This window comes from Pan troglodytes, chromosome 13, assembly GCF_028858775.2.
Source record: "Pan troglodytes isolate AG18354 chromosome 13, NHGRI_mPanTro3-v2.0_pri, whole genome shotgun sequence".
NCBI lineage: Eukaryota > Metazoa > Chordata > Mammalia > Primates > Hominidae > Pan > Pan troglodytes.
In genome coordinates this window covers 67,806,643-67,819,087 of record NC_072411.2, presented here as the reverse complement: position 1 = coordinate 67,819,087, position 12,445 = coordinate 67,806,643, and the positions used below count along the sequence as shown (strand labels likewise).

At 39.8% G+C, this 12,445-nt stretch overlaps 2 protein-coding genes across 6 annotated transcripts in view; both read left to right on the top strand.

The window, feature by feature from the left end:
- LOC134807986 (uncharacterized) overlaps positions 1 to 4,903 on the top strand; it is a 37,635-nt gene extending 32,732 nt beyond the window's left edge. Inside the window, exon 4 of the mRNA XM_063790538.1 lies at positions 4,512 to 4,903. Coding sequence (XP_063646608.1) covers positions 4,512 to 4,903 — 392 coding nt within the window. The remainder of the gene's footprint in view (positions 1 to 4,511) is intronic.
- An 8-nt stretch (positions 4,904 to 4,911) lies between these two features.
- The window catches only part of GALNT3 (polypeptide N-acetylgalactosaminyltransferase 3), a 210,528-nt gene continuing 202,994 nt past the window's right edge, over positions 4,912 to 12,445 (top strand). For 4 of the 5 annotated variants that reach the window (XR_008546807.2, XR_008546808.2, XR_008546806.2 and 1 more), the window contains exon 1: positions 5,010 to 5,586. The gene's annotated coding sequence lies outside the window, so the exon portion shown is untranslated. Of the gene's footprint in view, positions 5,587 to 12,445 lie in introns of all 5 variants that reach the window. The other variant, XM_515871.8, reaches the window with a different exon arrangement.

Sequence of the window (12,445 nt, the reverse complement as noted above, 5' to 3'; positions counted from 1 at the left end):
ATTTCTAAAATTATAAGGTGTTCATTGAATAGAACGTTCTTTGTATGAAGGTCTGGTAGCTAGAATTAATATTCTTATTATTTTTCTTACCAATAGAAAATTGTAAATTGTTAATAGGTATTCTACCTCTTGTTTTTGTGATATGATGCCTCTAATGACATTGTCATAGTTTAGGATCTGGATAATTGACACAATGTGGCTTAATAAAAGTCAGGGCTGGGCATGGTGGCTCCTGCCTATAAGCCCAGCACTACGGTAGGCTGAAGAAGGAGGATTGCTTGAGTCTAGGAGTTCGAGAACAGCCTGGGCAACATAGTAAGACCTCATCTCTCCAAAAAATAAAATAAAATAAAATAAAATAAAAGCCAGACATAATGAAACATGCCTGTAGTCCCAGATATTCAGGAGGCTGAGGTGGAGGGATCACTTGAGCCTGGGAGGTTGAGGCTGCAGTGAGCCATGATTGCACCACTGTGATCCAGCCTGGGCAACAGAACAAGACCCTGTCTCAAAAGACAAAAATATCCCTGGCCTGGTGGCTCATGCGTGTAATCCCAGCACTTTGGGAGGCCGAGACAGGAGGATTGCTTGAGTTCAGGAGTTCAATTGCAGCCTAGGCAACATAGTGAAACCCCCATCTCTATATAAAACAAAAACAAAATAAAAGTCAATTAGAAGAAAATCGTAATAAATGTTTCAACAGATGAAGAGTATGATCATTATAGCACTGGTTGCAATAGCAAAATTTGGGAGCAATCTTCATTGTCCAACAGTAAGTGACAGATTAAATAAATCCTTACAAAGGGATATCAGGCAGCCATTAAAATAATACTGTAAAATAAATTTATTGACATTTAATTATATGTCAAGTAGAAAACTCTGGCTACAAAACAAGTCCCCAGAATGATCTAGTTTTTATTTTACAAACCTGTCTCTGTATCCCTCTATGTTCCCCATTCCATGCCGTGCCTCCTGCCAACTTTTTCAATTAAAAAATTCTGCAAAGATGCATGATAGAAAGGGTCTGATAGCACTGATTCATCTTGGTATAAGGAATTCTGAGTATTTCAAAGCTAGTTTCTTTGCAGTTATGTGTATTTTCTGATTTCTCTGTAATGAATATTAATTTCTTTTCAATTTAAAGAAACATGTTACAGAAAAAGAGAAATCAATTTAGGAAAAGAGTGAGTGGGGGATACTCAAGTACATCACTGAGGTCAACATCATGCAAGACTATCACCATAGTTTCCCACAAAATATTCTTTGGTGCCACTGTCAGAATTTAGAGCCAGTTAGATTGAATATTATTCTGACTCAGCATGACATTTCTTTTTGCTCTTATGCTAATGCTTAAAAGCTTGAAACAATGCACTCTATTCAATACATTTCATCAAATATTTGTTGAGTGCCTACTATGTGCCAAGTACTAAGAATACAAGATTAGCAAGACATAGTTTTGTTGTAATCTAAGTCAACCCCTCATAGTATGTGAACCACTTTGAAAATCTGAGATGATTGTTCTGAGATTCTACAGGGGGAAGAATCATATAAAACAATGTCCAAAAAAGTTCATACTAAAATAACCTATTTATATTTTCCCTGTTTTAACTTGCAATATTTTAAACACAATGTAGAATTATGTTGAATCATTATTTTAAAAATGCCCACATGTTTGTGGCTCTTCACTGTGATACCACCTCTATTCTCTGCTTGAATCAATAGCATTTCAACACTTTTACTGCTTTGAGAAGAAATTATTCCAATCTGTTCAGTCTTTGAGCCAAATCTCTCAGTCTGACTTTGAGATCCTCACTAAAAGCTCTAGTTCCCTCATGAGGCAAAACTGTTTCTAGAGTATGTTTCAAAGCAAAGTTGTGTAACCAACAATTAAACAATTAACAAACTAAAATAGTTTAAAGTTAGGCTTAGTAACTTTACACATTTACTTGCTACATTATATATTACAACTATTTTTTATGAATTAAAATTTTGATCTCAGCTAAATAATTTCAGTTTCTTCATCTTTGCTGTCCCATTATTATTGCTATATCCAGAAGGTTTCATTTGTTTATTTATTTATTTGCCCAATTCTCTTGGCATAGAGTTTATATGAATCAGAATGTAAAGAAGCCTGTAGATCATCTTGTACCACTATTTTGTTTTGTGGAAGAGAATATTTAAGCCAGATGTAAAGTAATTTGTAGGAGTGTAAGTTGTTTTGCATAGTGTCTTTTGAAATGTAGGTATGTGAAAGCTGGTAGCTATTGTTCTTAGAACTTTGCAATTCAGATTACCAGTCTAGTGTTCTTATCTGCCTTGGTTTATTTGTCATTACTGTTGGGTAAAACCATTCTTTAGACCTGTAAATTGCTCAAGACACTAGGCATATTTTTTTATGGTACTTGATGGGTCAATTTATTCATTTAACACATATTTATTAAGTACCTACTAAGTGCCAGGTGCTGGTCTTGGCATTAATTTAAATGTTAACAGAAAGTATTAAGGAGTGAGTATTGTTTCAAATCCATGCAAATGAGCATTTTGTGGCTAGTCGTGTGTGTATGTGTGTGTGTGTGTATGGAATAAGTATGTGTGTGTGTGTGTGTGTGAGAGAGAATGTTTGTTTCCTTCCTGTGTAAAATCTGCCCAGTTTTCTATCTTAACTGTCATTATATGTCAAACATATACTATTAAAATTAGCTTATTTCTGAAGCATGTCTACACTAAGGTTCCTGGATTTTATTTATGATGAAATGCTAATTTCTCTTTATGAAACAAATTCTTTATTTCATAATTTTGAATAGGATGGTACTTTCAAAAACCTGCATCTGATTAGATTTGGGGCATTAAATATTTCAATATGATAATATTTTTTTCTTGGGCCTGCAGCATTTTAATTTTATTGTCACATAGAAAATTTTTTATTAATATTAAGACTTTGCTTTCAGAATGCTTTGAAATAGTACAAGCAACGTTGTGTAAAATAGTACAGGTGGAGCATCCCTAATCCACAGATCCAAAATCTGAAATGTTCCAAAATTCAAAACTTTTTGAGCACCAACATGACACCACAAGTTGAAAATTCCACACATAAGTACTTTACACAAACTTTGTTTCATGCATAAAATTATTTACAATGTTTTATAAAATTACCTTAAGGCTATGTGTATAAGGTGTATATGAAACATAAATGAATTTTGTGTTTAGACAGGTCTCATCCCCAAGATATCTCTCTCTCTCTCTCTCACTCTCTCACTCTCTCTCTTTCTCTCTCTCTATATATATGACACTCAACGTGCACAAGTAATGCCACACTCAGAAAAACTGCTTCCTTCTTTAAATTGTCTGTCTCCATTGTAAAACTGACAGTCAAATTTTAGTAACTCCTGATCTTTTTTGTTTCTTCTGTTCTTTTTAGACTCCTCATCCAGCATTTTGGTCCTGTTTGCTGGCTCTCTCTTTTAATAGGTCTACCCTAGCTTCTCTTTTCAGTTGTTATTTGACGTTACTAGTCTTGCTGTCAATGCATCTCAGTCCTTGGATTCCAGATTGTTATTCTATATCCATCTGCTCTGTCCTGATTGTCAGTGAAAAGTGTTGCTCTTCGCCTGGTGGGACATCAAAACTCTGACAATCTTTGGCTCTTCATTCAGAGATGGGTGGTGCGTGAAAAAGGGTACAGGTTTCTTGGTCATACATTTAGGATACCTTACAAATTTTCCAAAGACTAACATTAACCTCTGGTTAGGGGTAAACGACAAAGTGGCACAACGAAGAAGAAGGAGAAGGAGAAGAGAATTTGAGTAGTTAGTATTTTCAGTTCTGGACCTGGACCTAAGGAAAAACACTGCCAAGTTAGTATATCAATACACACAAGTATCTCCTGAACTATTTTTTTGTTTGTTTGTTTTTGGAGGGAAAGGGAGCTTGGCAATTGCTTGTAGGTACTGATATTAAAATGTTGCAAATACTTGAAGGTTCCTTGGTGCTCGCAAAATAACCATGACATGTAAAACAAGCAAAGAACTACCTAGTTTACTAAAGTCTTAAACCCTAACTCATAGATGTCCTAGTATAAAATAGTACTATGGATGCTAAAACCAATGTCTTAGAGTAGTCGAATACTAAAGATACACTTGTTGATACTATACTAACCTGTATTTTAAACCTTACTTTTAGGTCACGCATAGCACTAATAAAACAGTGAATAAGCACCATAAGAGCATGTCAAAATGTAGGAGGAAGGCCACAACTAAACTTCATAGTAAAACCTACCACCATGTGATTAAACACGACACCAAAAAGTTTTTAGCTAGTTTTCTATTTATATCCCTAGATATCTTTGGGATAGGGCCAAAGAAATGAGTTCATAGAAAGGTATAAAGGCCATTTTAAGTCCTGGTTTTGGGTGTGTCAATGTTTGTTGCAGCAGCAGAAGGAAGGCTGAAACAGAAAGTTGTGTCATAAATGGAACAAATACTGTTTAACAATTTTTTTTGTCTTAAAAACAGCAAACCCCACCATCTTCCTGGAGTCTGCGTTGTTCTCTTCCAGAATAGATGTTGAGCTTTTAAACAAACCTACAGTAGAAGCAAGCCCTCTCCAGGAAATCCCAATCTCTTTCCAAACAGGGACAGCAAAGGTTCTCTCTGTTGTGGCTGTTTTTCCCTCTCTTCTGGGAATTGGTTTGCCTTCTGAGAGCATCCCAGGAAGGGGAGGTGCGCCCCAAATTGGCGAGGCTCTGCCAAATACCAAAGGCTCTTCTTTGGAAGAAGACTCCTCCTTTGGACGTGAGGCGCCCCTACCAGAGCGCCCGCGTACAGAAACGGAAACCACTAGCTGCGCTGAAGTGAGTCAAGTGATGAAATCAAGACTACACGGGAAGGAAGCTCACGAAACCTAACTGGTGACAGAAGCTGCTGAACCCTGCCCGAGGAAACCACATGAGCCAGCAGTTGCTGCCCTCCCGAAGTGGTCCTCGGAGGCAGCGCACCCCTTCATTTTGGCGAACCGAGGAGGAAGGGAGGAACCGCGTGGAGGAAATCTAGAACTTCTGGTTCCCCAAGGACCCAGCAGACTGTGTTCTGGCTACAAGGTGATCACTGCCACCAGGTCAGTGCAGGATTCCTCCAATGTAGATGGGCCGGGAGCCACAACTTGCGCGGAGCAGCAGCCTCGCCGACCGCTCAGAGAGAAGCCGCGCGACAGCCAGGCTTGGCCCGGACGGCGCCCCCACCCTGCGCGCGCGATCCAAGGTTCTCACCTGGAGCGCTCAGGTAGGGCTGGGGCGGGGCGGGAGGCTGGCGCGCAGGCGCGGAAGCGGGGCCTCGCCCCTGCCGACGTCGCAGGCTGGAGCTCACCTGGGAGACTCCAAGTGGAAGCCGAGCCTCGGTTCTGCCTCTCCAGGCAACGCGGGAGGCCCAGCGGGAAGGCAGGAGGCGGCGGAGGAGGAGGAGCTCTACTGAGCCGCAACTGTGGTGACAGCAAACGGAGTCGCAGCCGCCGCCACCTGCACCTGGCGCCTAGCCCACGTCCAGCGCCTGCCCGGCCGCCGCTTCCCGCCACCCTGCCCTGCCCACCCGCCAGGTAAGCCGGCGGCAGGCGGAGGGAGACGCGGTACCCCTGGGCTGCGTTAGAGCAGGCGGGAGGACGGCCGCAGGGGTTCACGTGTTGGGGACAGGGCTACGGTCCAGGTGGCCGGTTGGAGACGGTCTCGAGAGCAGTGTGTCGGTTGCCCCTGGAGAGATCCCGAAAGGGGCGCCCTGGGCCAAGGGGCAGGTGGCTCCCCGGGGGGGAGCCCGGTCACACCCTCTCGCCCACGGTGCCCCCGCCAGTCCCAATGGGGCGGCCCCTGAGGAGCTGGACGGAGACCAAAGACCTGGTGGCCCCGGACTTGCCCTTGGGAGGGTCGCAGGGTGGGGACCCTGAGAGGGAGGGCCCGGCGGGAGGCGGGCGCGCTTCCACTCCGGCTAGCAGGTTGCCTGTCTCCTCCAGCCTCTCTGCCCGAGAGGACATCCTGCGACAGCGAAAGACATGGCTTTGCCAGGCAACTTTCCTAGCCGGGGACCCCAAACAGTTCTAGGCTGCAAACCGCGGCCGCCGAGCCATTTAAATGGTTTCCGAGTGGTTTGGAAAGGGCTCTCTGGCCGGGACGCAGACACCCCTCTCTCTCTGTTTCGACTCTGCACTTTTCCGGGTGCGCTCTCCAAGCCAGAGTTGGGCCCACTTTCCTGATCAATGGAGAAGAGTTCTTTTCTTCCGTGGCGGGAAGAAATCCAACTGCCACGCACCAACCACTCACCATCTCGTTAGAGGACCTGTTGACTTAAGGACCTGCATATCGCGGCTATGGTTTGCCTGTGGCATATGACTCAAAGGTTCAAAAAAACATTGTTTCAGGATCCTGCCACGTCTAAGCTTGGGTGTGCCAGGCCCAAATTCCTTTCCCTGCCTAATTAGGCTTTTCTGAAGCCTAAGAATTGAGGGTGAAACTGGCGCTTACCTTAGACTTTTATTTCCTTCTCTTTCCAACTCATCAAAGAAACTATTTCTGTTTTAAGAACCCCATCGAGTTACCAATATTTCCGATTCTTGAAAACGTTAACATAACTTGCTATAGAAGTTACACTACATAATGAAGACATTTACAGTCAAATTCTATAGCTAAAAAATATTAAAGTGACAGCATTTTAATTAGAAAATCTCTGCTTGTGGGAAAATCTGTTGCTTCTTTTATTGTATATATTTTTCTTTGCGTTTGTGGCTAAAATCCATGAGGTTAAAGTCACACGCTGCCATTAGATTCTTTTTTTAATTTAACTTTTAATATCTGAAATCTAGCGCACATGTTAAACTTTCCAAGCAATTTGTACCGAGAATCAATCTTTATATATTGCTTTAACCAACATTTTTACGTAGAAGTTTCTGATAATAATAACAATTCCACTAGATTTGTTTTGTTCTATCTCCACACATTTTAAAAATATATTTTAAATTGCACGTTTTACTTAAAATGCCTGATGCAACATGTAGTGGGGTTATTTTTCTTCTTCTTTTTAAGATTAGATGGAAATCTAAAAGCCAACCACAGCATAACATGATGTAATTATTAATTCAATCACCACTTTTCTACATTTCTTAAAAGGATCTCACCTGACCTCTTAATCTTGTCTCCATACAGAGAAACAAATGTGCTAAATACTGTTTAAATATGAGATATAGGAGTTGTTCCCTGAATTTTGAATATTAGTCTTCATTACTTACTAGGCAGATGTTACCAGACTGTCTTTCCTCTTAACCTCTAGTGAGAAATGTAACATGTTTTCATTAGCTAGAGTAACAGTGTAACTTAATCTATCTGTTAAATAGGAAAAATAATACTTTCCTAGATTAAGATAACAAAACCTTAAAAACAATCAGGAGTATCTTCCAGCCCTAGCATTCTCGGGATCCCTTTCTCACTTTGGAGATTCAATAGTCAAACCATCCATTTATGAAAAATTGAAGCCAAGAGAGGTATTCTAACTTCATTTCACTCAGAGATGGCATGATCATTCCAGTGGCTTGACTCATGACTCCTGTATCTTACTTTTCACCACCCACATCCTCACTTACCATAAGATGTTTATCTTTTTTCTTTCATATAATTTGTAAGGCCTTTGTAATTACAGAATTGTCCATTGCTCTTTCTTCACTCTGATTTACCCTCATTTCTACTTGTCCAAATATTGCCTGACTTCGTGGAAACTACCCAGTGAAGGCATCATGCTCCTCTCATTGTGGAATAGCATGCATATTGATGATGCCATGTCAGTTGAGATTTTTAGTTCCTTCTTGGTATTTCCAAGCCACAGTTAATTTTTTAAGTCAATGTGGATAACATTATTTAGTCTTCTGATCTTTTTATTATATTGGCTTAAAATATATTTTATGAGGCAGCTACCCAGTGCCTTTCATCCATTTGCAACACTCCAGATTTTTGATTTCAAGCACACTTCCTTAACACTAAGTTTCTTTAAACTTTTTTTTCCTTTTACTGCAATCCTCAATAACTAATTTATTCTCTGCCTCAACTCTGTAAACTCCAATGTGAGTGTATATAAATGAAACAAGTTTTATTAATATGAAACAGTGCTTAACCTTACAACATGTATGTTCTTTATTATTTTATTTTTAAAAATGTTGGTCTAAACAATTAGACTGCTTTATGACCACGAAAGTGCTGGAGCCCTCAATGTGAAAATAGCACTATTCTGTTGAATTTTTGTTCTTTTAAAGGCTGATTTTTCTACCAGCTTTCTTTTTCTCTGTCTCATACATGCGTATACACACACACACACACACACACACAGGCACACACCCACTCACATGAAAGAAAATAAATTATTTCTTAAAAACTTTACTGTAATCCTAATTAAACATGTATTGTAGGGCTTGAGGCTCCAGGACCTTGGTGCTAGATTAAATCTTTCAAATATTAAGAACTACATGAAACCTTGTTCATTATACATATTTTGTGTTAAATGGGTTCTCATCATGCTGTAGTGTATTTGGGAACAGGAAAAACTAGAAATATTTTTTTCTGAGGGGATTTTGGTGATAAGAATTCAGTGAAATTTTGAGGGAGAAACCTTCTGTCCAGCTCTATTCTGAACTCTTAAAGTTTTATGACTGAGTTAGAGTTCTGGGTGGAGTCTGAAAATTTATTAGAGAAAACATAGCCAGTTTATTATTTGGTTTATATTCTGTTAATATTTAATGCTTTTCTTTTTTACTATGAAACAAGTATGAGACAAATTGTAGGAATTACACTCCCCCTCTCCACAAAAAGACTACATTGAGAGATTAAAATAGATCCCTCAATGATTTGTAGGAATGTAGTCTTGGAAGCTCTGATTGGATAATTAAGCCTTCCGTAGACACTTTCAATTTTAACCTGCCTTTACATTCTTGGTGGGTGAAATATTTCTCCTAAGGAAAATATTATCATATTTAGGATTTTAGAAATGATCAGTGCCTGAATCATCTTCACATGTATTCAGTTCTTTAGTCCATCAAGTGCAAAAATACATTTGGAATGATAGATACTTTATAGATATAAAATCCTATTGAAAAGGAAGGTATTTTCAGTTAGCTGCTCAATTATGCATTTAGTTAGTATCAAAATAATTCATACTATGTAATTTGGCTGAAATTTAACACAACTCATGTACACTCAGGGGGAAAACTAAATTCAAATCAATTCCAGCAGTGGCAAGAGACAAAAGTACATTCACTTATTGCAAAGCAAAGACAAGTAGGACTCTGAATTCTAGGTCATTAGAGACTACTGACAATTATATGACACTTCCTTGGGTCATTCTCAGAGTTGGGCTCTTATTTTTGGCACTAAAGAGAGAATATTCCCCCAAGTACACCTTTTCCCTATAATTGTTTCAGTTTCAAACTGTCCAAACTAATTTTCTTTTCTATATGATTGCCTGTTGGACATCTTTAACATTTCTTCATCACTGGAGATTATATATGTTCAAACCAGAACCTTCATCTCATCAAAAAACGAACAAACAACCTGCTCACTCTCTGTATTCTATTTATAGATAGTAGTACATTGTACCATTTCTTATCTATAATTCAAAAATCAGCCTCTGAAAACAAAGCAAAACAAAATTTAACTCATTTGTTAGCAAAACTTGAACTCAGTTGGAGCAAAGCCTGAGTGAACTGTCAGGAGGCTATTGTGATTGTGTATTCAACTTAGTGGATTTTGTCCAGCTGCAGAAATAGTGCTGTTTGATTACATAATACTGCCCAGGCCCTGCTGGGGTACACTTTTACAATGATTATGTAAACCATATCACATTTCTAACATCCAAAAAAATCTGATTTTTTTTTTTTTTTTTATGAGACAAGGTCTCACTATGTTGCCCAGGCTGATCTTGAACTCCTGGACTCAAGTGATCCTTCCATGTCAGCCTTCCAAGTAGCTGAGACTACAGGCTGTCAAATCCTGAATTTTGAAATATATTTTGCTGCAGAGATTTGGGAGAGTGAATCATAGATGTGTACTACCATCCAGGTGCCATACCAGAAATCCAGAGGTAATTTTAAACTCTTTTTCTTAGCCTCTACAACTGCTATGGTCTGAATGTTTGTGTTTTTCCAAAATTCATATGTTGAAATCAAATCCAATGTATTGGTATTAGGAGTAGGGTCTTTGGGAGGTCATCAGGTCACGAGGGCCTTGGCCTTGTGTGTTTTTGTAAAAGATAATGTCCTTATAAAAGAGGACTGAGAAAGCTTGTTAGCCTTTTGCCCTTCCTCCATGTAAGGATACCTAGGAGGCCATCTATGAGGGATGTGCCCTCGCCAGACATTGAATCTGCCAGCAGCTTGATCTTGGACTTCCCAGCTTTCTGGCTGTGAGTGGTATATTTGTGTTGTTTAAATTACCCAGTCTAAGGTATTTTGTTATAGCATGAACTAAGACAACAACCATTAGAACACTGAATCCACTTAACATTTTATACCTTTCTCCCAGCCATAAATTCTTTCACTTCTACTGATCTAGTTTAAGGTCTTAACATCTCTCAACTAAGGTATCATAGCTGCCTCCTACCTGGTATCTCAGCAGATAGTGTTGTCAACCTCAAGTCCATCATCTGGAGGATGAGGATGATCTTTTTAGAAATGCAAATTCTCTCTCTCACTTAAAATCCTTCAACAATTTTCTGTTGCTTACCGGATAGAACCCACAGCCCTTAAAATGGTCCCATGGGATCTGAGACTTGCTTAACTCTGGAGTGATACTCCATAAGCCGAAATTTTATTTCCCAGCAATAGACTTCTTATTGTTTTTTTTTTTCTTGTGTGCTTTTCTTTTGCACTTCCCACTGCAGAGAGTGCCTTTCCTTCTATCTTTACATCTATCTATAGCTCTTAATGGCTCTTAAAACTCAAAGAAGGTCTTGCTTCATTTGGGAAACTGTGTCCCCTCACCCACACCTCCACATATACCTGAGCAGGGTGAGGTGTCCTGTGTATACTTCTATTATTTGCTTGATACGATATAAATATAGTCTGCTTTTGCTCTTGTCTGTATACACACACACACACACACACACACCCTTTTGGATTATTTGCAAAACATGCAAAATTTCTCTTTCCATTAAGCCTTCTGTGGAAAAAAAATTTTGGGGTAGAAGTGTCACAGAAAGGGGAGAGGCATCGGCAGGCAATATAAGTCAATCTGCCTTTTTTTTTTTTTTTTTTTTTTTTGAGGTGGTGTCATGCTCTATCGCCCAGGCTGGAGTGCAGTGGCGCGATCTTGGTTCACTGCAAGCTCTGCCTCCTAGGTTCATGCCATTCTCCTGCCTCAGCCTCCCAAGTAGCCGGGACTACAGGTGCCTGGCTAATTTTTTTGTATTTTTAATAGAGACGGGGTTTCACCGTGTTAGCCAGGTTGGTCTTGATCTCCTGACCTTGTGAATCTCCCGCCTCGGCCTCCCAAAGTGCTGGGATTATAGGTGTGAGCCACCGTGCCTGGCCCAATCTGCCTTTTTAATGGGAAGTAACCAAAGAAACTGGGGAGTAGCGAACTTGTTTCACTGGCTTAATTAGTCTATTTAATTTGGATTGCTGTTACTTCTATCTTTTTACTTTGAATTCTATTTTATTTTGGGGCCTTTTGGTTCTGTTCCAAGATCTTGGGGTTTTATCATTTAAAAGTGAAAAGTTAACTTTGTAATTGAAATGTCTTGCAGCTTTTGCTTATACATATTCCACAATTGTGTATATTATTATTGTTGAGGAGCTTAAAGGGAGCAGCCTTTACTTAAAAAATATAATTGAGTTAGACTAGACCAAACAAAGAAAAACAAAAATAAAATGAGGCAAAAGATTTCTTGGAATTAGCAGTCCTTTCATCTCTTTTTGGCTAGTCCTATGCCAAGTTCTGTAAGTTTTACCTTCTAAATATTCCTCAAATCCATCTACTTTTATTCATTCCTATCTCTGTCATCATCTCTTGCCGGACTTTTGCCATGGCCTCGCTGTTTGTCTATCTGAGCTCATTCTGGCTTCTTGCTTGTTAGTTCCTCACCCTGCACCCAGAGTGATCTTTTCAAAATATGTGGTTATGTTATACCCTGCATAAAGCCCTTCATGGCCCTTAAGATAAGGCAAACTCCTTAACATGCCCAAAGGCCTGGCATGATTTGGCTCCCATCAAACATATAGCACACTCATCATTGCTCCAGCTCCACCAATCTTTTTATATTGCTCTGTTCCTTCTGCCTCTAGGTCTTTGCAAGTGGGCTTCCTGGCCTGGAAGGCTCTTCCCTCCCATTTTGGCATAACTACTTAACATGCAGTCTTCAAATTCCAGTTTGAGCTCCCACTTTTTCATCACTAACTGTAACTTGGAATTTTTCAACAGTCTCACCACATC